Here is a 19,393-nt window from a genome sequence, read left to right on the forward strand (position 1 = left end):
AATAATCATTTTCCTAACACCAAAAAGTAAGACTAGTCCAGATGCATGACTCAAACTTTTATGGGTTAAACTTTTCTGCAGAACTCTTCAGAATTTAAAAAGCCAAAGGCAAAGAACACTGACTGAAACCTCTGCTTACAATTCCAATTTAACATGCTCAGTGGAGTGGCTAACGATAACTTACACTGACATAGTGACAACTATAAGACAGAATTTTCAAAATAACAAAGACAAGGTCTAATAAGTAACTGGCTTTTCAGGAGATTTAACAGGTTAAGAAAAACATCTAAAGTTAAACTAATGAAAAGCGCCGGGTGGTGGTGGCGCACGCCTTTAATCCCAGCACTTGGGAGGCAGAGGCAGACGGATCTCTGTGAGTTTAAGGCCAGCCTGGTCTACAAAAGCTAGTTCCAGGACATGCTCCAAAGATACAGAGAAACCCTGTCTCAAAAAACCAAAAAACAAAACAAAACAAAAACCCAAAAAAAGCTAATGAGAAACAAGGTCAAGCACAAAAGTACTTAGGAACTGCCTTGAGCTTAGAGTTATCCTAATAAATAAGACTGTAATGCTTCCTACTCAGGACAGTTTGTCTCCTGAAGTCCAACTCAACATGAAGTTCTTGTTGACATGCAAATTTTCTAATACCTAATGTTGCTTGGAACTCTCCCAAAACCCAACCATATCTAAGTGCATTTAAATCTATTCTTAGTTAAAAGAAATGTAAAAGCTATCCTCAGTCATTTTTGATTCACTACATAATTTTTTTCTTAGTTTTATTTCATAAATCTTCTGCAAATTTTTAATAAACAGAGATGGAACCTCTTTCTGTGTCTAGTGGCACTGTTAGACAGAAAAGTACAGAAACTGTGTCACCACTGCTCCTAGTAACCCTTCCCAAGAAAAGGACAATTGAACTGCAGATCTAAAATCTCACCTGAATTGACACTGTTACCCCCAATTCCAGTTTACTCAGCACTGCAAGGATCTCTGTTCTCACTCATCGGAAGCAGTATTCCATGGCTACATCCAAAGCATTCAGAAGAAAAATATAATCTGACAACACTGGGAATAGTCCCCCTATAACTGTTTATTAGGATGAGAATATACTCCAAATCAATAACTAAAAAAAGAAAAAAAATCAAATTACAGAGCATGCATAAAATACAAAGTAGCAATTTATAAATAGACAACATCTTTATAATCAATACACTAAAATAACAAACAGCTACAAAAGAAAAACAAAATGACTGACTACAGCAATGCCTTCTGTGCTCCCCACACATCATGAGCACTGCAAAAACCAGATTAACCATGAAACATAGTCATCTATGCAAGCCCACACATTTTTTTTTGCAGGTATCCCACCATCCTGAACAATATCTTTGCAGTTAACTTTCAGAAAACTGCAGAGTAAGTGCTTAATATTATCCACAAGGAAGTAAAACTAAGTATTAGTGTGTACATTTCTGAATGAGAAACTAGCTGCTCCATTAATTTCAATTATGTAGTGGAAAAACCTATTTCAGAACTCTACCTACAATGCCTAAGTGCATTCTACTTAAATTCAAGGTACTATTTCATTTTCATACTAAAAGAACACATGCCTTTAATTGGTACCACTTGAGCATAAATTAACCTCTCACTGTATTCTTTAGACATACTAAAACCAAAGGTTTAACTGAACTATATTCTATAATACACTGTAGAACTCAAAAGCATTGTTAAAATAATTGCCCATGCTTGTTAGTGAATACAGTGATAAAATTAGGCTGCATTTCACTTACTAGAAGGGTTTAAACACAAAATTCACACTTCAAAATATGGTATTACTAGCATTAAGCTAGTTACTGCATGAGCAATAAAAACACCAGACATTCTACTTCTGGGAAATGAGACTGGTTAAGCTACTCAGGCTGCCAATCACTGCAACAAAGACATCTCAGACAGAAGTCCACTAGCCTGCCAGGCAGCAGGTTAACTTGCGACCCCATAACCATGATGCCCTACACAAAATAAAATAGTCCTTTGTGTTTATTAAGATAATTCTTTTCCAGAAAAAAAGAATCCCCATCGTCTTGGATGCTTACAAAAACTAAAGAAAAAAATTTACAACATAGACCTATTAAGGCATTTTAGAAATTGACTTTCACGATGGAAAATCTTCAAGCTCTCAAAATGCTGTTATGCTTATAGGGCAATGCTTAGGTCTGTCAAATATGTACTGCATTGAGAAGAGTGTCTTACAAGCTGCTCTGTGGCAAAATAATAGCTTATTTCTAAGGTTGTCTTAGATTCAATCAGGACCAATAGGTCTGAGCTTCAAGTGATCAAGTTCTATTATGTTCTACAGTGACAGGCTTCCATGATGAAGAGTAAACAATAATGAGGAATTCAAACATTCAGTTTATTAAACTAAGGCTACAGAAGCCATAGCATGAAAAAGAACTGCAGTCATTCAGGACAAAGTTGATGATTTTATAAAGCCAAAATTAAAAGACTTAAGACATGAGAAGATTCTTAAGTGTGAGGAAGTAATAAAACACAGAAAGTGACCACAAGAATTACAAATATATTTAAATCTCAGACCTGGGAAATGGACTATACACAGCCTTCTAGGGGAAGAGAGACGCCTTAGATGTTCTGACAGCACTGCACCTTTGGCTTGTTTTCAGTGGTAGGTGGAACATGAATAGGAACCACATTGTTGCTTGGAGACATGTCATTTTCACGTCTGTCTGACATTTGCTTCTGAGAAACAATACGGTATATCTCTGAATGACAAAAGAAACAGAAACACTTAGTGTGTGTAAAACCAAGAAGAGTTTGTGTGAAAGAGACGGAAGATATGCAGAACAGAAAACATACACATTTACATTTTTATTTTTAGGCCAGGCATGGTAGTGCACATCTGTGATCCCAACACTTGGGAGGTGGAGTAAAGGACCAAACTTACATAGTAAGTTCAAGGACAGGCTGGCTACAGAAGACCTTATCTCAAAAAGTAAGATTTTACTTTCAAATAGCCACTAACTAGATTCAAAGCATTTTTTTAAAAAAAACAATTTCTGTTACAGTAAGAGGAGTAACAAGGTTTCTCCACTTTAGAGGGGAAAGTTCACCCATTAAACAGTGCCATATTTATGGGCATAAATCTGAATTAAATCATAAAATATATACTAGCCCTCCAAAAAAAAGTTCACACAAACTGACAATGTGTAAAATAAATCTGTACTATCACATATACCTAACTGTTTTCTAGGCTCTACAGAAGAGAACACAATTTCTCAACCATACTAAAATCTCAAGAGCCTCAAAAAAGAAAAGGACTCTACTTACACTGTCCTCCTCTGGGGCTAAGGCTAAATTATTTCAAGGAGATAATCTAACATACACGTACTATTTTACTTTCATGGCATATATCAAGATTAACCTTGTAGTCCTCACCAAACAATCTTTTAAAGACTAAAATATTTGCTTCATTTGTTGCTTTAGTTCCACAGAGTAGAGGCTTAAGGAACTACTCAATATCAGTGAATGCCCCCAGTATCTGTACTGAACTCATTGAAAGTGGCCTTGCACTACACTACCTAATCAAACAACAATATTCTTCTCAAGAACAACAAACACAGACCTCCATCTTGCCTCTCCAATGGCCTTTTTAAAGAAACACCATCACAAAGTAGGGAAACTCTAGAAATAGGCAATCCAATATTATGTACTAGGAAGGACACAATGTACTCCTACATGGGCTCCATGTGTCGATGGCAAAACTGCTCTTGGTGAATTTGTTTATGCAGAAATAGGACAGATACAGAATCAGATGAGTTTAAGCTTTCTATTTCTGCTACCAATACAGTAGTAATTAAAATCCATGGTTAAGCATAAGGGCACAAGCCTTTAATCCCAACACTCAGAAGACAGAGACAGGCAGATTTTTGTGAATTCAATGCTAGCCTGGTCAACACAGTAAGTAACCAGGTCAGTCAGGGCAACATAGTAAGACCTTGTCATTAAAAACAACAAAAGGCAATTCTATAAAGGATAGTATTTAAAAACTTGGGAAAATCTGAATAAGAACTGCACACTAGAAATATTATAGACATAATAAATCTTTTAGACCTACAGTCTGTGACTATTTAGAATCATGCCTTGTTCATATGAAATAAAACGTTTACACTTTAAAAGTATAAAGTTACACAGTAAAAAAATAGAAAGAGATATATATTCAAAGACAAATAGTGGTGGCACACGCCTTTAATCCCAGCACTTAGGAGGCAGAGGCAGGTGGATCTCCGAGTTTGAGGCCAGCCTGGTCTACAGAGCTAGTTCCAGGACAGCCAGAGTTTTTACTCAGAGAAACCCTTCCTGGGGAAAACAGAGATAAAGAGATGATCAAAATGGTCCAAAAAGGTTGGGTGTGGTGGCACATGCCTTTAATCTCAGCACTTGGGGGACAGAGGCAGGTGAATGTCTGTCTGTGAGTTACAAGGCCAGTTTGGTCAACATAGTGAGTTCCAGGACAGCCAGGGCTATGTAGAGAGAGATCCTTCTCAAAACAAGTTCCAAAAACACATCAACCAGCTATAATGTATAAACATTATCTGGATTCCTAATTTAAATTGTAATTTTAAAAAATGGTTAAGTATGTTTGATATCGTTTAAATAACCGGTGGTAATAAGAAATTACTACAAATTTTCTAGGGGTTGTATTATAAATTTAAATTCCTTTTTTAAAGATTTATTTATTTTGTATATAGTGTTCTGTCTGCATGTATACCTGCAGGCCAGAAGAGGACACCAGACCTCATTACAGATGATTGTGAGCCACCATGTGGTTGCTGGGAATTGAACTCAGAACCTCTGGAAGAACAATCAGTGTTCTTAACCTCTGGGCCATCTCTCCAGCCCCTAAATTCCATTTTTGAAACATATTCTAAAATATTTGGAAAATAAAATGACTTATTATCTGGGATTTATTTAAAAGTAATAAAAAAGGTCACAGGTCAGGAACCAACACTGGTGGTTACTAAAATAGACTAGTGTAATCTATTCTGCTTTAGGTAAGCTAGAAGTCATACAACAAGAGATGAATCATTTTTTTTTTTTTTTTTTTGGTGCTAAAAAGATGGCACAGCAGTTAAAGCATACTTACTGCTCTTGCAGAACCTGAGTTTAGTTCTCAGCACTCACATGGTGGCTAACAACCATCTGTAACTGCAGTTCCACAGGATTCAAAGCCCCTTTCTAGCCTCCATAAACATGAGGCACACATGTGGTGCACACACATCCATAAAGGAAAGCACTCATACACATAAATTAAAAATAAGTAAATTTAGAAAAAAATTCCCCTAAGGTTGAGCAACAGTAACTTAATAAATGAGGCTGGAGTCATGGCTCAGTGGTTAAGAGAACCCACTGCTCTTCCAGAGGACCTGAGTTCAATTACCAGCACCCATGTCAAGTAGCTCACAACTGGTTCTAATCCCAGCTATGGGAGCACCTGACTTCCTCTTCCTGCCTCTTTCATCACCCCCATACATGGGGCATACACTCAATACACACACAGAGACAGGTAACAAAAGCACCAAAAATGTAACTTTTTGTATAATTTTTTAGGGAAGTAGCTAAAATTTGTCTGAGAAGGTTGGGAGTGGAAGTATCAGTAAAGAAAGAAGGCAATAGAGACAAGCTATTGATTAAAGTGATGCTGCCAGATCTTTCACTGAGAGGAGATAGGGATGGGCAGTGAGATGGCCCAGTGGATAAAGACACTTGTCCCTAACTCTGACAACTTCAGTACAATCCCCAGAAGCTGTATATTAAAAGGAGAAAGCCTAACTCCTGAAGGTTGTCTTCTGACCTTCACTCTCGCACTGTGGGATTCAATGAGCTTCACCATGACACAAAATAAATGAATACTTTTAAAATTGCTTTAAAAGAAAAAAGCCAGATGTGGTGCCATACACATCTTTAATCTCAGTGTCTGAGAGGCAGAGGCAAAGAGGCAAAAAGTAGGTGAATCCCTGTGAGTCTGAGACCAACCCAATCAACCAGAGCTACACAATGATACGCTATCTCAAAGAAGGGGTTTAGGTTGTGGTAGGAGGGAGGAGGGAGGGAGAAAAAGAGGGAGGGAAGAGAAAAAAAGAATGGAATGGGAATGTGTCCAGGGAAAAGAGTTCCCTTCAGGCTAGTGACTAAGGAATAATAATCATCAACTTGTGGTTAAACTATACCATTCGTTCTTTATGTTGTCCACTAATAATACCTAACTGGATAGATCATGTTTTTTTGAAGAGAAAATCATTAAATATGTGACCCCTGTTAAAATTTAACTTCTTTACAAGCTGTTCTGAAGATTAAGTTAGGGGAACAAAACCAAAACATCAGAAACTCCTCCATAAAATACAAATGCATACACCAGAAGAGAGACAAAGGGAGACTTCTTAGAGGACAGAGGTAAATAATTAAAGAGAGCCCATCACAAAGCAAGAAACTTGATCAGTGTTGTGCAACAGTCTCCAAGTGCTCCATTCTTCCAGAAACAGTAGGTGCTGCTGCTGCGTTTACTCCTGTCACTAAAAACATATCCGCTTTTGAAAAATACCAACAAGACAATACATAAAAGGAATTAGGTGAAAAATTCAGGTCTAAAGACTTCTAAAGAGCTCCACAAGTAATTTACTTTAAGTCTCTTGTGTTGGGTGTGTCTACGGAGAAACCCTGTCTTGAAAAACAAAGAGGAAAAAAGGAAAGAAAGAAGGGAGGGAGAAAGGGGGAGAGAGAGAGGGAGGGGGAAGAGAGAGGAGGGGGGAATAGGGGAGAAGAGAGGAGAGAAGAGAGAAGAGAAGAGAGGAAATAGTAACCAGTAACTGTCCAGCAGAGATCTGATTTATAAAGGCTTAGTTCATGGTGGGGGAGGGGTCAGTAACATGCTAAGACAGAAGCAGGTTCTACACTTTCCTCAAGGGTCTGTTCTCCTTTAGAACAAAATGAATGTGATTACTTATTCCCATGCAGTTCCTTTTCAAGATGTCCAAAGGGCCTGGTGGCACATGCCTTTAATCCCAGCAATCGGGAGGCAGAGGCAGGTGGATCTCTGTAAATTCAAGGCCAGCCTGGTCTTATAAAAGCGAGGTTCCAGGACAGGCTCCAAAGCTACAGAGAAACCCTGTCTCAAAAAACAAACAAACAAAATGTCCAAAGGTTAGGAACAACTAGAAAAAAGCAATCCTGTTTCATCTTCCATCAGAATTTCTTATAGGATATCTAAACATAAAATGAAATAAATAATATATTATAGCTTTAAATAAGGCAAAAAAAAAAAACAGTCTTTTTTTTTTTTTTAATCTATGGGACCTGTGGAACAGCTGGCAAAATAATTCTAGAGAGATTACACACAATTGTTCCAAATTAAGGAACAAGAAGCTTAAAATTTGTTAGTTTCATAGGTGCTGAAGAGATGGCTCAGAAGTTAAGAGCACTGATGGGTCTTGCAGAGGACTCTGTTGTTTCAAGCACTCACAAGGCAGCTCACAACCACCTGCAGTTCCAGAGGATCTGACACCCTCTTCTGATCTCCTTAGCCATGTGGTACACATACATACACTTAGGTGTACCTACACATAAAATAAATTAAAAAAATTCTTTAGTTCCTCCAAAGTTTTTTAAAGCTCAGGAGCCACGGTAATTTCATGACAGCCTCTTCAAAAGCTTCTCATTTATTAAGCTCTTCAAACCCCTGCTCATCACATACAGTTCTTGAAGGTCAAAAAACATTCCAATTTGATAGTCCAACATTTTCTGCACCAAGTGAGAACAAAGTTACCATTAGCTCTAATGGAAAGAGAACCAGTATTTGGCTGGCAAGATGAGTAAAGAGATCCACATTTCATTCCTGGGAACCATATGGTAGAAGGAAAGAACTGAACTGACTCCTACACTTGTCCTCGGACCTCAACTCTTGTGCCCAGATACATATTCACATATATGCACACAAAAGTAAAGTAGAATTTAGAAACTCTTCAACAATTCTTAATATTCTGATAAAGTTAACACCTGGCGACTTTAGCCCCTTCATTTTTATTTTATATGTTATACGGCCCAGGATGACCTCACACACATAAATCTCCACCCACGGGCTGAGATTATAGGTATGCACCACCAAACTGGCTTTAGCTGTGTTTTAAAGAGCCAGTATGTTACATGTATTAAAGCTATTTCAGCTACAGAATTAAGAGTTTAGTCTTCAAATTAGAAATTTACTTTGAACTTACTAATTATATGGAGAAACCTAAGAGCACCTGAACTAAAGGTCAAAGTTAAAGCTACCAATAATGAGGAAAACAAACCTATTGTCAGGAGCTTCCTAAATGATGACCTGAAACCACCTGTGTGGTGTTCCTGCCGCAAGCTGTACACTTCAGTTTAATCATAAAGAAACATTGAGTAAACTCAAACTGAGAAAATGACAATGGCCTGTACCTTTCAAACATACTAAGGTTGGTAAATAAAGGGAAACTGAAGGAACGATTGCCATGCAGTGACAGATCAGCTGAATGGAACATATGATCTGATCCCAGACTTATTTTAACTAACAAAGTCTTTATTGGAACAACTGGCAGAATGAGTAAGGTCTGTACCTAAATACTGATGTGATTAAGTCACAGTGTTGTGGTTATAAAAGAGAAAGTGCTCGTGTTTAGTAAATATTTAAAAAAAAAAAAAGACTTAGGAAAAGGTATATGTAGCACTTACTTTCACATGGTGCTGTATATATATGTATGTGTCAGTGTCATGTGTGTCTGTGTATGTGTGTTTCTGTGTGTGTATCTGTGTTTGTGTCTGTGTGTCTATGTGTCTCTGTGTGTGTGTGTCTGTGTCTTTGTGTGTCTGTGTGTGTGTCTGTGTGTGTCTGTGTCTTTGTGTGTCTGTGTGTGTGTCTGTGTGTCTATGTGTCTCTCTGTGTGTGTGTCTGTGTCTTTGTGTGTCTGTGTGTGTGTCTGTGTGTGTGTGTCTATCTGTAGGGGAGAGAGAAGGGAACAGGTGAATGGAAAGAAAAGACTACACTTAAGAAAATAGGGTACAGGTACTCACAAATTCTTTATAACATTATTGTAAGTTTTAATCACCTCTGAAATTATTAAAATAAAAAGAGGGTATGAAAAACAGTGGTTAAAAACCTCTCTTAGGGATGAAGCTCAGTTGGTATAGTGCTTACATGGCATGCTAAAGACAGAGTTGGATCCCTAGCAGCATGCCCCTCTCCAACCCAATCTCCTAGTAAACTTGAGGTTTACTAATCTAAAAAGCAGGAGTGGAGCAATCCACCAGCCCACCTTGGCACTAGTCAACTACTAAAAGCACCACCAGAAAACTCTTGGAACCACTGAGGACTAAAGGATGTAAATAAAGTGAAGATCTATTACAAAACATTACCAATACTATGTAATTTTACATTTGGCTCAGTGGATAAAGGCTCCTGTCATCAACCCTGATGACCCAAATGCTGTAAGGAGCTGTCCTCTGACCACCACATGAACACTATGACCCCACCCCTGATATTTTGAATGAATAAATAAGATTTAATTTTTAAAACGTTAAAAATTAAGCCAGGCATAGTATCACATGCCTTTAATCTCAGCACTTCCAAGGCAGAGACAGGTTGATCTCTGAAAGTTCAAGGCTAGCCTGGCCTACATGCTGGAAAAACAAAGACAAAGCAAGTAGGACTTGAAGGCATACTGTGTATTCATTAAAATACTGCAAGCTTAAAAAAATCTGCAGTGAGATCACTCAGAACAGATTTTTAAAAAAATATGAAAAGAGCTGCTATGTGCCACAAACTGTCTATTCCCCTCCAGCTCCCTATTGATTTTTCTTCAGATAACAAAAACCAATTTTATGATATGATGCAACGCGCCTTTAATCCAGCACTCTTCAGGCAGAGGCAGGTGGATCTCTGAGTTTGAGGCCAGCTTGGTCTACAAAATAAGTTCCAGGACAGCCAGAGCTACATAGCGAAATCCTGCTGTGATTGATAGGTAGGTAGGTAGGTAGGTAGGTAGGTAGGTAGGTAGGTAGGTAGATAGATAGATAGATAGATAGATAGATAGATAGATAGATAGATAGATAGAGACAGAAAGAAAGAATAGATGGAAAATCTCCAATATTTATATTATTTTAACAAGTTTTTTTTTCATGCTTTAATTTCCACTTAGGTACTGATTTATCAAATTTCACTATTTACCAGGAATAGCTAAGCCCTTGACAGACATTAACCATTAACTCATTTTTGTAAACTATAGCAGAAGTATGAGTGACAAATCATTCTCTTCTGTGGAGCAAAAACAAACAAACAACAAATCCATTAGGCAGCCATATTAAATCATACTGTAGAAATTTAAAAGTACAAGCTCTCTCATGAAGAAAATAACTAATCAAAATGTATTTGAAACTTTTTTTAGTTTATTTTAAAATATGTGTATGTCTACATTTGTGTTCATGCTCATGAATATGCAGGCACTCTCAGAGAACAGAAGAGGGTGTAAGATTCCCTGGAGCTGGAGTTACCGGTGGTTTTAAGTAGCCTGGTATGAGTGCTGGGAACCAAAATCTGGGCCTCTGGAAGAACAGTGTGATTTCAAAAATACTGAGCCATTTCTCCAGCCCAACACATCTGAATTTTACAAATGAGAAAATTAAAGCCTTGGAATTAGTAAGTAATTGGCCTAATAAGATTATAGCTCCAAAAATAAGTGGAGGAATCAGGCTTTCCAATCCACGATCTAAATTCCTAAGTTTATTACATACATTTTTTTAACAATAAGAGAATATTTTGAAGTTAAAATTCTGCTCTCCTCTAACACATGTGTGACATCAGCATTAAAATTTGTCCATTATGATAGGAAACTAAACAATTCTATCAATTTATCAGAATAGCACATATGACTCAACTATGTTGAATAAATTTGGATTCATAAGATCTTAAAAGTAACACACAATATAGGTGTCTTGAAAAACCTATGAAAATACTTCCTAGTAAAGTAAATGCACTGATAACTTGGTTATTCTAATAAAGTCAAAGTAAGTATTAGTCAGAACAAATAAAATGTCTTTTTTTCCAAGAAGCTGACTGGTTATCCACATTCAAAATAGCATGAACTTTGCCCCTTTAAGCCTTTCTATATATATGCAGGCTTGGCTGATTTTATTTATAAGGGACACACTCCTACATCATGGAAAAAGCATCAGTGCTTTCTTTAATTCCACTTAAATTTTTTTGATGTACTTTCCCTAGTTTTTTTTTTCTAAATTCTTCTTCTTTTTTTAATGTGTGTGTCTGTCTGTCACATGCATGCAGGTACCAACATCGGATCCCCTAAAGCTAGAGTTAAAGGCAGTTGTGAGTTAGTGTAAGATGTTCTTCTGTCTATGTGTTGCTTTCATTGGTTGAACAAAGAAACTGCCTTGGCCTCTTGGTAGGGAAACACATAGGTAGGCGGAGCAGACAGAACTGAATTCTTCCAGGACGAAAGCAGAGACAGGCAGATGCCATAGAGCTCCTGCCTGAGACGGATGCTGGTTAGAATCTTGCCTAAGCCACGATCATGTGGCAATACACAGATTTAATAGAAATGGGTTAAATCAAGACATAAGAGTTAGCCAATAAGAAGTTAGAGCTAATGGGCCAGGCAGTGTTTAAATGAATACAGTTTCTGTGTGATTATTTCGGGGTTAAGCTAGCCAGGTGGCAGGGACAACAAGCAGCCCACTTCTCCTGTAACAATGAGTTACCCCATATGGGTGCTGGAAACACAACTCAGGTGCTCTGAAAATCACTAAGTATCCTTAAATTTTGAGTCATCTGTCCAGCCAGATTTTTATTTAATTTCAAAAGGCATTTATTTATATCACTCTGTAGTCAGTACCTTAGTATTTACCTTATTAAAGTGCATTTCAAGAAAGAACACACAACTCTGTCCCTTTGACCATGAAATATAGAATACATGGCCTGAACACAAGTGACAAAATTATTTTCAAAGAATTTATTCCCACACGAACCCAGTGACTGAAGTACAACATGAAAGAATTGTAACTGTGCTCCCAAGGAACTCTTGGCTACAGTGGCTCTTAAACGATAGTCATTTTCAGATGGCTTAACAGTTTCCTAATTAATTTGTTTAAATCACTTCCTAAAACTCCAGTTTTCTCTGGTGTAACCTGAAAACACATGTCTTACCTGTTAGAATTGTCTGAAAAGCAGCTTCAACATTTGTAGAATCTAGAGCAGATGTCTCAATGAATGACAAACCATTCTTCTCTGTGGAGAGAAACAAAATTTTCAATCTTGTAAAATTTGATTGCTTTATAATAGTGCTGATGACCAAATCAAGGGCCTCATCAATGCTAGGTGAGTCCTCTACCACTGAGTTACCGCCCCCTCAAGGTATCACACAAGCAGCAGATGTGATAAGCTCATAATCACAAGGGGAAGATAAAAGACTGAGTAAGACCTAGCTGGCCATGGTGGTGCATACCTACCAACCAGCACTTGAGAGGTAGAAGCAGGACCAGGAATTCAAGACCAGCCTGGACTACATGAGAAAGTTTCCTAAAACATCAAACAAACAAACCCTTAGACCATACCAACTCCTGGGGTAGTAAGAACACTGTTCTACTTATACTTCAATAAATTATCAGAAGAGAAGCAAGAAACAAGCAGATCCTATATGAAGCCCAAAGTGTTCAGCTTCTAAGTAGATGGGTGCATCCTTGTCGGTCCCTGATACTCCTTGGCATACTACTTTTCAGACTCACATAGAAAGGTCTTGCTAAAGAATAGAGGTGCAATGTTCAAACAGAGAAATGCAGAAGCATGTATTATTGTGGAGCTCACATTACTAACCTGCAAAAGCTCTTGCTTCATCTGTAGGAACTGCCCTGAGATGGCGTAAATCACTCTTATTGCCCACAAGCATGATAACAATGTTGCTATCAGCATGATCTCTCAGTTCTTTCAGCCATCGCTCTACATTTTCATATGTGAGATGCTTAGCAATGTCATAAACCAATAAGGCACCTACTGCTCCACGATAGTATCTGCAAACAGAAACATTTGTAACTATCAGAAGACAATCACAAAGTAGAAGGGAACACCAGAAAAAACTCAAAACAGGGACGGTATAGGGCAGGGAGACAGCTCTGGTAAAGCACTTGCCATCTAAGCAGAGAATCCAGAACCCATGTAAAAGCTAAGGACAGCAAACCTGATCCTCCTACAGTGAGAAGGGGGCTGAAACAGGATAATCTCCAGAAGTTCACATGCCAGATAGCCTGGCATAAACAGCAGTGAGCAACAAATACTGCATGTCTCAAACAAGGTAGAAGGTGAGGACCAGCACCAAAGGTTGTCCTTTAACCTCTATATACATAATAATACACATACATGCACATTTACATACACTCACACACACATGCATGGACACATGGAGACACACACACATACTATCTATAGATGTGGTAGACAGTAGTTGTTCCTTTGAGGCTTTTTATACCTAGTCAGCCATAAACCAAAAATATTAAATGGAAAATTCCAAAAATAAATAATTCATAAGCTTTAAACTGCCACCATTTTAAGTACTATGATGAAACTTCTCAGTGTTCCTTCATCCAGGCCAGCACATGACAACCCTTTGTCCAATGTACCCACACTGTGTAATCTACCTGCCTGTTAAAGTCTCTTTCTAGCCCTCCCACTATCTATCGTCTTCCCTATGTTCAAGTGACCCTTGGTTTATTGAATAATGGCCCCCAAAAGCAACTAGAGCATGCCAAAGAAAAGCTACAAAGGATCTATTAAGAGGAAAGATACAGAGGGCTGGAGAGATGGCCCAGCAGTTAAGAGCACTGGCTGCTCTTGCAAAGAACCTAGGTTTGTTTTCCAGCACGCACATGGTGGTTCATAACCACCTATAACAGCTTTCAGGGGATCTTCTTACCATCTTCTTACCTCCACAGGCACCAAGCATGCATGCAGTACACATACACATATATAGGCAAAACATGAATAAAAATAAAATTGAAAAAAAAAAAGAAAAGAACAAAGCACAATTGGAAGCATTCAGGGCTCAGTACTATTTGTGATTGCAGGCATCTATGGAGGGTCTGGGAACACACCTTCCAAGGTTAAGGGAGGACTACTGTACCTTCACAATACTTAAAGCTAGCAAGTCACTGATACCAACGTATGCCAGAACTGAGAAACCATGAACTTACGCAGATGTTATAGCCCTGTACCGCTCCTGCCCTGCCGTGTCCCATATCTGTGCCTTTATTGTTTTCCCATCAACCTGGATGCTTCTTGTTGCAAACTCTACTCCAATGGTACTCTTGCTTTCCAGATTGAACTCATTCCGAGTAAATCGAGACAGGAGATTACTCTTTCCAACACCAGAATCTCCAATAAGGACAACTGAAAAGACAAAAAAAAAAAAAAAAGCTGGATGAAGGCAAGCACATTCAGATAACCAACATGCTTTTAATAAAAGGACATTTGAGTTCAAAATAAATACAACCAAAGATTTTAAAGAGGTATAGTACTGAATACCTTATGTCTATGATCAATCAATTGAAATCTATTTCATCTATTTCTACATTAAAATTACACACATCATCTACTCAGCACAGATTAGATATAACACCCTATCTAAAAAGAAAAATCCCTCTCTTTTTGTCCTATCTGGGAATTTAAACCCAAGGCCTTACACATGTAAGGTAAACACCAGACCACTAATATATATCCCCAGCTCTTAAAAATACAATTTTAATCATACGGTATCCTAGCCACTGATGCAAACATTAATTACCTTTAATTTATACCAACCTCATAACCTTAGAAAGTATTCTGGAAAGTAAACAACAACTTGTGTTATTCACACGGTTTAAACATCAAACAAAAGATGTCAGTGCATAGAATGGGAAATGTGTACATTCCACCAGTTTTGTTGAAGACTATGCGTAATGTGAGAGCAGAAACACATTTAAAACATGAGGCATGAGGCTTACAAGCTTTGCTGCTTTGGTCATAGAAACTATAATCATCTTTAATAGTTACACTTCACAGACTGGCAGAAAGCCACAGGGACACCTCACCTTGCTATGGACAAACAGGAGCCCTAGGAAGCAACAATTCTGACATACTGAGTCAAAGTCAAAGCAAGAAGGGCAAACACTTTCACTTAGGACTCTAGAAAATGTAAAATCAAGTTTTGATTATACCTGTTTTCTATGAATAAAAAAGAAAGCAGGCGGTTTTTGTTTCGTTTTGTTGGTTTTTTGAGACAGGGTTTCTCTGTAGCTTTGGAGCCTGTCCTGGAACCTAGCTCTTGTAGACCAGGATGGTGTCGAACTCACAGAGATCCACCTGCCTCTGCCTCCCAAGTGTTGGGATTAAAGGCATGCGCCCCTACCACCACCAGCGGGCTAGAAAGCAGCTTATTTACTAAGTATCTTCTCCCCAAAGTGTTACTATCCTTTTTAAATTTTCAAATAGGGCTAGTGAGATGACTTAGCAAGTAAAGACACTTGCTGCCAAGCCTGGGGACTAGAGTTCCAGTCCTAGGACCTACATGGTGGAAGAGAGACTACTCCTAAAGTTGTCTGTCCTCTATTCTCCCCACGTGTGCAGAGCATGCATGTGAATGATGAATTAATATAATTTGTAGGTATGTGTATGGGGGTGGGGAAGGATCCAGAGGCCAGAAAAGAGAACTGTAGTGATAAACAAATACAGGTGCTGAGAACTGAACTAGGTCCTCTATAATTGCAGCCAGTTCTTAACAGCTAAATCACCTCTTTAGTAACAATAAATGTAAGTTTAAAAATTGGGGGAGGAATTAGAGAAATGACTCAATGGTTAAGAGCACTGGTTGTTCTTCCTGAGGACCCAGGTTTGATTCCTACCACCCACGTGGTAGCTTACAACCCTCTAACTCCAGACAACAGTTTTAGTTCAAGGATCCGATACCCTCATCTGGCCTCTGTTGATACTGCACACAAGTTCACAGACATACATGCATACCAAACAACCCAACACATAAAATAATAAAATATTTCAAAGTTAGGCATGGTTAGTCCTTTAATCCCAGCATTCAGAAGGCAGAGAATGACAAATCTCGTGACTTGGAGGCATTCTGGTCAACAAAGAGTTCCAGACCTGTCAGGGTTACATAGTGAGGCCCCCATATCAAAACAATTAAACAAACAAAAAAGGTAAACAAAGTTGAGAAACAAGTTGAATGGTTTGTTTATTTTAAGAGAGGGTTTCCGCAGAGGCCAGCCTGGTCCATATAGACTTCCAGGTGTTAAAAAAAAAAACTGGCTGGAAAGACAGCTCAGTGGTTAAAAGCACTGAAAGCTCTTCCAAAGGACCTGGGTTCAATACCCAGCACCCAAAAGGCAGCTCACAACTGTCTGTAACTCCTGTTTAGGGGATCTATCACCCTCACATGCACATAAAACACCAATGCACATAAAATAAAAATAAATAAATTATTTTAAAAAGAAGAGGGAGAAGGTCTCATTCCGGAACCAAGGTTGGTCTAGAACTCAAAATCTTTTGTTGAGATTATAAGTGTGTGCCCTCATGTGCAACTTCAGATAAATTGTATTAAAGCATGAGTCTAAAGATCAAAGTTGGGAGGGGGATTGCACACATCTTTAATCTCAACACTCAGGAGGCAGAGGCAGGTAGATCTCTGAGAAGGCCAGCCTGGTTTTACAGGACAACCAGGGATACACAGAGAAACTCTGTCTTGGCAGGGAGGGGGGGATATCAAAATGGGTTTGTAGGTTTACAGATTTTGAGCTGAACATTTTTTTTGTTCTGTTTTTTGTTTTTGTGAGCTGAACACTTTTTTCCTGCCTAAAAATTTTTGTTGGTATTTTAGTGAACACTGTATTTATTTCTACTGCTGACTTCTAAACCAGTTGATTGATTTAGACATCAGACTAGAGAAAATCAACACAAAAAGTTAAGGCCATGAAATAATAAGCCATGCTTTACTCAAAAGACTGGAATGTGATGGTACATGCAGAAAGAAGGCTGACTGCAGACCAGCCAAAGGAGTAAGAGAGCTCCCTATGCACACTTTCCCTGTCACAGAAACAGACACAAGCTGGCCCTAGAACAACCATGCATTATCAAATGTGTATCTTTCTGGCTTCCTCTATCAGCTGATTCAGCAAGAAATCCCAGCAGCAGTGACTCTGTGCAGCAAAGAGAAGTTATTTCTATCTTTGTAGTCAATTAGAGGGTACCCTAGCAAACAGTCATTAATGGTTTTACTGGATAGCAGTAAATAATGTCAAGGTCATGAAAACAGAAAAAAAAAAAACACACTTTCAGTTTTACAGAATGGTTAGTTAGCAGGTTTCCAAACTCCACCACTGTAGATATGAAGTTGAATATTAGCTACGTTAATAGAGCCTCCCTATTAATAAGATACAGTCACTGTTGTTTCTTAGTATAAGAGGCTAAATGGTCAGAACACAACTCCTGGGGGGTGTCAGAGTGGGGACTGGGGTCTCAGCCAAGAATCTAGTCTGGGTTTTAGCCAAAACTCCCTATACCTTTCCTAGCAATCCTTCAGTCAACTCTAAGAGTACAGAAACTTAAGCCTGGGAGATGATTCAGCAGGTAAAGGCAAACAGTGTTGTAATTAATATAGTTTTTGTGTGATTATTCGGATCTGGGTCTCTGCTTACAGCTACCAAACCCAAAGGCCTAAATACAATCCCATGAACCTACTTAGTAGAAAGGAAAGAATCAACTCCTTCAACTGTCTTAGACTTAGACTTCTAAACTCACATGCCATGGTGTGAGCCCATACACCACCAAAACAAACATATACAAACATACGTACATATATAAAATAAACACATGAACTTTAAAAAAAAAAAAAAGGAGGCCAGATCACCTGCTAAAAAAATTTTCTTTGGCCGGGCGGTGGTGGCGCACGCCTTTAATCCCAGCACTCGGGAGGCAGAGGCAGGCGGAACTCTGGGAGTTCGAGGCCAGCCTGGTCTACCCAGCCTGGTCTACAAGAGCTAGTTCCGGGTCAGGCACCAAAGCTACAGAGAAACCCTGTCTCGAAACCCGCCCCCCCCCAAAAAAAAAATTCTTTGAATCACTTCTGGTCCCACATTAGCATCAACACTAACTAGAGGTATATAAAGTGAAGAAAGAAAAACCAAAGGTTAGAACACATCTAATTAATTCACAGACACTCCTATTTCAACCAGCACTTCAGGAGCCCATCAAAATTTAAAGTCAAAGAACACATGTGAGCATGGTATCTGGCTAGCACCACCTTTTAGTGGGGGAATACCTTCAAAAAACAATGTATGCCTCCCACATAAGATCCAGCAGTAGTTCATGTTTTATTTTGTTTTAAAATATTAGCCATTCTTGCATTTTTTGGTTTTCAGGGTTTTTTTTAAAATCTTACTTTAGATAGGTATATGGATGCTTTGCCTGCATTCAAGTATGTAAATGACATGCATGCCTGTCATGTCCCCTAGACCTGGAATTATGAATGATTGTGAGCCACCATGTGGGTGTTGGGACTTGAACCCAGATTCTCTGTAAGAGTAACAAGTGCTCTTAATTGCTGAACCATAACTGCAACCCCTGATTCATGTTTTGACCTCTGCTTTTAACTAATGACTAAATTGACCATCTCACCAACATCAAATCTTTATACCATATTAAGTGAAGAATCCACTCCCCCATGTAACCAATTAATTTTATTATTTAAGAAGTAGCAATAGTTTGCAAACAACTCAACATTCACAATGCTCTAACACTATAAAATAGTTTTACCAACTAGCTATCCTCAACCATGGCTCACAACCCCAACATACACACAATCACACAAACAAACAGAACAAAATTTTTAGTAATTTTTATATCCATTACTAACATCTTAGGTTAAATAAACATATTTAAGTATTCCACAATTTTGGCCATATATAGAGTACATACTAAACAACATGACTATAAGATAAATAACAATATCTATATATCAAATATCAATATAATTCCTAAAATATAATGCCTCCCTAGAATCTAGATAGCCTCATCTGCTGAAGCTCAACCTAATGCCTAATATTAATCTGCTTATATATATGCTTTCTGTATTATACACACCACAAATATCAGACTGCTAAATACTATAAAAGCAGAGTATGGCCGGGCGATGGTGGCGCACGCCTTTAATCCCAGCACTCGGGAGGCAGAGGCAGGCGGATCTCTGTGAGTTCGAGACCAGCCTGGTCTACAGAGCTAGTTCCAGGACAGGCTCCAAAGCCACAGAGAAACCCTGTCTCG

At 38.4% G+C, this 19,393-nt stretch overlaps 1 protein-coding gene across 1 annotated transcript in view; it reads right to left on the minus strand.

Annotated features, from left to right (window-relative positions):
• Positions 1–1,069: 1,069 nt before the first annotated feature.
• The window catches only part of Rab11a (RAB11A, member RAS oncogene family), a 22,358-nt gene continuing 4,034 nt past the window's right edge, over positions 1,070–19,393 (minus strand). The window contains exons 2-5 of the mRNA XM_050151809.1: positions 14,281–14,476; positions 12,911–13,104; positions 12,245–12,325; positions 1,070–2,774 (exon numbers count right to left, since the gene is read on the minus strand). Coding sequence (XP_050007766.1) covers positions 2,635–2,774; positions 12,245–12,325; positions 12,911–13,104; positions 14,281–14,476 — 611 coding nt within the window. The 3' untranslated portion in view covers positions 1,070–2,634. The remainder of the gene's footprint in view (positions 2,775–12,244; positions 12,326–12,910; positions 13,105–14,280; positions 14,477–19,393) is intronic.

This window comes from Alexandromys fortis, unplaced genomic scaffold (genome assembly GCF_014885135.2).
Source record: "Alexandromys fortis isolate MF-2015 unplaced genomic scaffold, M_Fortis_MF-2015_v1.1 scaffold_70, whole genome shotgun sequence".
In the NCBI taxonomy this organism is placed as follows: domain Eukaryota; kingdom Metazoa; phylum Chordata; class Mammalia; order Rodentia; family Cricetidae; genus Alexandromys; species Alexandromys fortis.